The 5786-nt window shown below is 42.7% G+C and overlaps 1 protein-coding gene across 1 annotated transcript; it reads left to right on the top strand.

Annotated features, from left to right (window-relative positions):
* Window positions 1-279: 279 nt before the first annotated feature.
* TUSC1 (tumor suppressor candidate 1) lies at window positions 280-1530 on the top strand. The gene has a single exon (XM_021535940.3). The coding sequence runs from the start codon at window positions 323-325 to the stop codon at window positions 896-898; it is 576 nt and encodes a 191-aa protein (XP_021391615.3). The 5' UTR covers window positions 280-322; the 3' UTR covers window positions 899-1530.
* Window positions 1531-5786: the final 4256 nt, after the last annotated feature.

The following is a 5786-nucleotide window of genomic DNA, read 5'->3' as shown; positions in this document are numbered from 1 at the left end:
GTTCCAGCCCTGGCAGCGTTCAAGGACAGGACGAACGCGGCACTGACCGGCCGGCAGTGCCAGGAGCAGCACCCTGGCCACAGTCGGTATCTGAGGGCCACTCTAGGCGGGGCCCGCCAGCAGTTCCGGAGCTGGAGCGCGCGCGGAATCGCAACACCCATCCCTCCCCTGCCGGCCACCCGCACTCACAAACTGGGACGCGCGGTGATACGGCCCCGTCCGGCCCCGCCCTGGGGACTCAGGCCCCGCCTCAATTTGCATACACCGGGAGCCCTTTCTCAGCTCACGGCGGCTGCGGGCGGCGGCGGCGGGCGCGGCACGGATGAGGCGCATGCGCGCCGTGGGCGGGCGCTGGGGCAGCGGCGCGGTGCCGGGGGGGCGGGCGGTGCTCGGGGGTGCTGCCGCCGGGAGCGGCGGGCGCGGCGGGGCAGGGGAGGCGACCGAGGCGGGCGGCGGGCGGCAGGGCTGGCGGGGCGAGTCGCGGGGTTCGCCGCAGCAGCTGGCGGAGCGGTACGCGGACTTGGCGGCCAGCCACAGCGAGGCGCTGCGACAGCGGGAGGAGCGCGAGTGGCACAACGCGCGGCTGCGCCAGGAGAACGCGCGGCTGCGGCTGGAGAATCGCCGCTTGCGCCGCGAGAACCGCAGCCTCTTCCGACAGGCCCTGCTGGGGCCTGGGCCCGACAAGCCCCCCGCCGACCCGGGCGACGAGGCGGAGGCCCTGCGCACCCAGTTGGGGCGGCTGCAGGAGAAGCACCGCCGGGCCTTGCGGCATCTGCGGCGCTGCCGGGCCGCCGGCGGGCCCGAGGCCTCGCGAGCCGAGGAAGGAGAACTGGAAGAGCTGCTGCTGGAGGAGGACGAGCAGCCGCTGGATAAGAAGAGCCTGGTGCCAGCCGTGTAGGCGGCCCCGGTGGAAGGGGCGGTGCCTGCTGGTGCTCCGGGCCTTCCCCTCCGTTGCGGGCTAGGGGCGGGTCATGCCATTTTTGCTCCCGGCTGTGACCCTGTACGGCGCAGGGACTCGCCTCAGCTCCCTCAGTCGAAACAGGCCCTTTCCACCGAAAGCGTGGAGTTGTTCCGGTTTGCTAATCCTTTTCCCAGATGTATACCCAGGTTCATGTGGGAAGATGAGGCGTGGAGCACGAGAGGAATCTCAAAACGGGTGTTCGGGAGAAAAGAAACGCGCTTAACAAAACACTCGGTCTCGTGGCATCCCACAGCTTTGAACTGTGCCTCTAGAGCTGTGGATCACTGTTTTTCTCTGGGCGACTGTCATGTAGGCTTCAAGAGCCATGGAGACTGACTAGTGCTTAGTAGTTGGTGCATGTTAGGAAGAGGCGTGGAGGAAGCTTGAGAGCTTTTGTCAGTGCCCCAGTAGAAGCTGGTGGTCTTTTGAACTATTAATTGCCTTGGACACTTATTGCAGAACACTATTTGTATTTGTAATGCCTTCGTTCACCCTCACATGAATACTGATTTGAATTTCACGTTTTCACATGAAACTGCAGCTACTAAATAAACTTAGGTTACATCAGGTGATTGTCTGAACTGTGAATTTTTAACAGGGACTTTGTGAAACTGTTGGTGAAGCGCCCTTTAGGTCACTACACTGTGCCTTCTCAAAGCCCAAAGAAATTATTTTTTTTATTACTGTACCTTCTTAATCATCTACTGTTTGGAAGGAAATTAATTACTGTTCAGACCTAGAAACATTTGCTAGAAAATTTGCTGGTTGATAGAAATCTTTTTGAAGAACAGAAGCAGAGCTTGGTTCTGTAATGTTCCTTATTTTTTATGTCATTTAAAGGCTGGCTTATACCTTCAGGTTTGAGATTGGTTTCTTAAAGCTTTAAAAGCCAATGTCTGTTTCAGTTCAAGTTGAAACTAATGTGAAAAGTGAAATTCCATCATTTTCTGTAAGTATTTTTGAAAATACAGCTACTGAAAAGAGCCATTACTTTCATATAATGTCAACATAACCGTCTAATCATAAATGCCACTAGTGCTTGTTAAGTGTATGAATCTGCAGCTTCAAGTGTGTTCTCAAAATGGAAATACAATTTGGTACAGTGCAGTCAATACCTCCTTGGTAGAAAAGTGGGGGTGGTGATGTCTGGTTGTGGTGTTTATTTTATAAACTTAATAATTCTCAAAAATAATAGTTAAGTGCTCAAGAACTACGGTACCTACAATACCATCAGGATTATCTTGCTCTAATAGCAGTTTCCAGTAAAGTATGAATACACAAATGATGAAAATAATCTGTCAAAATAGGACAAGACAGGACTCTATAAACATAGAATGCTAGAAACGGGTAACTATGTCAGGCATCCTTTTCAACAGGTGCAGGTGTTGGAGCATTAAAAGAGGAGAGATCCTGGACTTCCCTAATAGGATATGTAATTATTCTTAACTAAACTCCTGTGACACTTGAATTAAGGGGATGTTTTTTTGCAAAAGTATTAAATTCTGTGGAAGCTTGTATAAAGGATTCTTCATATATATCTTGACAGATAAATTATAAAACAAACCTGCAGATTACAGAGAGGAAAAAATGTTTAAGTAGAATTCAAATTAATGGCAAAAGCCAGAGGAAAAAATTAGAGTATTTCCTCAAATTGTTGCTTCCTCATGGATTGCAGTAAATAATCCCTTTATTCAGTCAAGCTGCAGAAATTTCATTTAACCATTTACCTGATCTGGTTATTGTGAGTTTGGTTTTGAGAACAAAATCCAGATGTAGGGGAGGCCTGTCATGAGATGGTACAAAAAGTACATTTCACTAGTGTCCCCTGCATTATGACTTGTGGGCATTCCTTCATTGCACACTTGTGTGATCCTTGTCCACAGGAAGTTACATATATTGAGACTTACAGGAGGAGTAAATATCCTTTGGGCTATAACTGTTGGAGCATCCCATCCTGATTTGTCTATGCAACTAGTTCTAACAGTTAGTAGCTTGATATCACAGCTGCATTCAGCCAAAATCCTTAAAGCTGATGGTTGGTAGAAAACACAGAGGTTGGAATTGTCTGATACACTATAGCATCTATAAATCTGAAGTGCTGGGAGAGATGGTACTACATTTGAATGAAAAACTTTTACCTTTTTACTTTTGGTTAAGGTCTTTTTTCTTTTCTGGTGTTCTACTTTGTGTCCAATGAGCAGTCAAATCTTGAAGATCCAAACCTCACTTCTTACTCCCAAATTTTGTCTTTGATTCTCTTTATCACCTTCTGGACTACAACATGTATTTGTCCTCTTTTTTTTTTTGTTTTGTTTGTTTGTTTGTTTGTTTGTGTGTTAGTTTCTGTGGTAGTGTCTCTCAAGTTTCCATGTCTTGCAGTGTTGAATCTTTCTTCCTCTGGCTTGAGTGAATGTGGCTTCACTGGATTTGGAAGAGAGTGGATTACAGAACAATATTGATACAATACACCCAGAACTATGCCATCTTGTTATCCTTTTGTTTAATAATTTCAATTCTTTGCTTCAAAAATTTTTTTAATTGTATACTGGTCATTTTCAAAACTCTGAATTTCAAACTTACAGGGTTTTTCATGTTTTTGATTCTAGGTTTTATGTATCTATCTCTTTGCATAGTTACCTGAAAAAAGGGAAACAAACTTTTTTATTTTCATTTTGCTAACAGCAAATTTGTGAATACAGGTGGATTCTTCCTTTTTAAAATATATTGCTTATAATTAACTTCTACATGCTGTTTTGTTTTACACTGAACTTCTAACTGAAGGCTCTTTCATTCCCATCCCTTCCTCAACAGCGACAAGGTTATGCTCTTAAGGATCAAACAAAACACACTGAAAGACACATTTAAAAGGAAAACATTCAAGCACTTTGTGTGACCTGTCCTCTGCAGGGTTACTCCCATTACACGGAGAGCTTTTTTCTTTCTTTACCTCTTCTTATTCCTAAAATACTACTGATTCTTTTTTAAAGAATACTGCCTTTAAGAATTGCAGAATTTGCATAGGAGAATTACCACTGTTATCTTCCTGAGAAAAGAAGCTGCCAAGTAATGGAAAGGGAGGGGAGTAACTGAACCTCGGAGTTATAAGGACTAAGCCTTCAACAAAGACAGAATAGAGAATATTAATGAATTTGGAACTAGTCAAAATGTGCCAAGGACTGTGTGTCTTCTCTGTAAGCTCTTTTGTGCTTCCTGCAAGCAAAAGTCAAGCCAACCTCAAAAGAAGCAGTATCTGATTTTCTGGACAGTTTCTCTGTTAGGATGTAGCTGGGGCTCTGTTTATCTGAAATTATGCTTGACAGCTGCATCCCCCAAGCACACACTCCAATGCAACATGCCAAGATGGGTGAAGCATGTATAACAAAATGAAACTTAAAGCAAGACAGCCAGAGTCAGAGTAAATCCCTGTTTCATTGAGTTCTTTCTTGATTGAAAGATGTAGACTGTCACTTGGTAACTTAAAGAGAAACCAGCAGGTCTAGGGGAGAATATATTGCCATTCTTTGCCTTATATTTTTTTTTAACATTGATTTTGAACAGCACATCAGAAAAAAGGATGACAGAATCAATAAAATTTAAGATGGTCTCATAATGTGGGTTTAACTTCATAGTAACTACTCTAATCAAAGGCAGGAAACCCTTTGTGGCATTTTGACACCTACATCTATCATGTGGATATGGCTTTTATTGAGCTGAATTAACTTTACTCAAATAATTAAAATCTAGCTGCCCAAAATGTCAAAGTAGTTTAGCGCTTCATACAGGTCGGTTTTTTATTAGAGAATGGGTTGAATTCAGGTTTATATTTTGGGTTTGGGTGTCTTGCTCAGTATTGTTTGTTTCTTTCCCCACAATAAGAAACATAATAATATATTAAATATATTATTAGGCAATAAAATCTTCCCATTATTTTTCAGTGTTTAAAATATTAATGCATACTCTCTTTCATTGACATATATAAATTCACAGAGGCAAGCAGAAGTAAAAATGTAGCCTTCCACTTCATTGATAGTAATGAAGTGAAAGATTACAACAAATCCTTTTTTATTCCTTAAAGAAGTGTTCAGTCTTAGCTGTAGTCTTTTCCTTACAATTCTGTCTCGTTCATTATGTAAAGAAATTATAATGAAATACTAATTTTAAAAAAAGTTATATGTATGGACATTATATTAAAATGCTTTTAAATCTTCTGGGGCCATCTATGAATTTGATAACAATTATTTTAAAACATGCATATGAACAGAATGACTCAGTGTCAGTGCTATATTTTATAGACATTCTAGTGTTCCTTTGAGACCTAATTTAAGTTTCATTAAGTATTGCACTCTGAAGGAGTTCTTTGTCCACTGTGCTCATCTCCTTGAATGTGCTAGAATCTTGCAGTGCTATAGCTGCCCATAGAGAATAATGAAATAAATTAAATGTCTTTGTATAATAAACAAACACCATTCAGAATAGTTTAATTAGGCTACTTTCTCACCAAGGCAGTAATCTGTTACTCTTCCCATTCCATCTATCTGCTCTTCCCTTTCTATCTATGTTCAGCATCCACTTTTATGTTCAGCTCAGTAAGGATGCTTGCATGATGCATAGAAACCCTCTGTTCCGAAGTTGGAAGTGATTTAAAGTAGTGGTTTAAAGCAGGATTTTTAGTGTTCACAAATCAATAAGATCTTTCCTGTATATTTTTAAGGGATAACTGGTATCTGCTTTGTAATAGTAGGAAGTTTAGGTGCAGTTGCACTTGAAATAACATTCAGTAAAATATCCAAATTGCATTTACTGCCACATCACTTAAAAAATCCTG

The sequence above is a fragment of the Lonchura striata genome, chromosome Z, assembly GCF_050655825.1.
Source record: "Lonchura striata isolate lonStrDom1 chromosome Z, ASM5065582v1, whole genome shotgun sequence".
Taxonomy (NCBI): domain Eukaryota; kingdom Metazoa; phylum Chordata; class Aves; order Passeriformes; family Estrildidae; genus Lonchura; species Lonchura striata.
Note: the sequence above shows the minus strand (reverse complement) of the source record. Positions and strands in the feature narration are given on the sequence as shown.

Bases quoted from the DNA above. Each gene is read 5' to 3' on its own strand.
- TUSC1 (XM_021535940.3), top strand. From the start codon at position 323: ATGAGGCGCATGCGCGCCGTGGGCGGGCGCTGGGGCAGCGGCGCGGTG.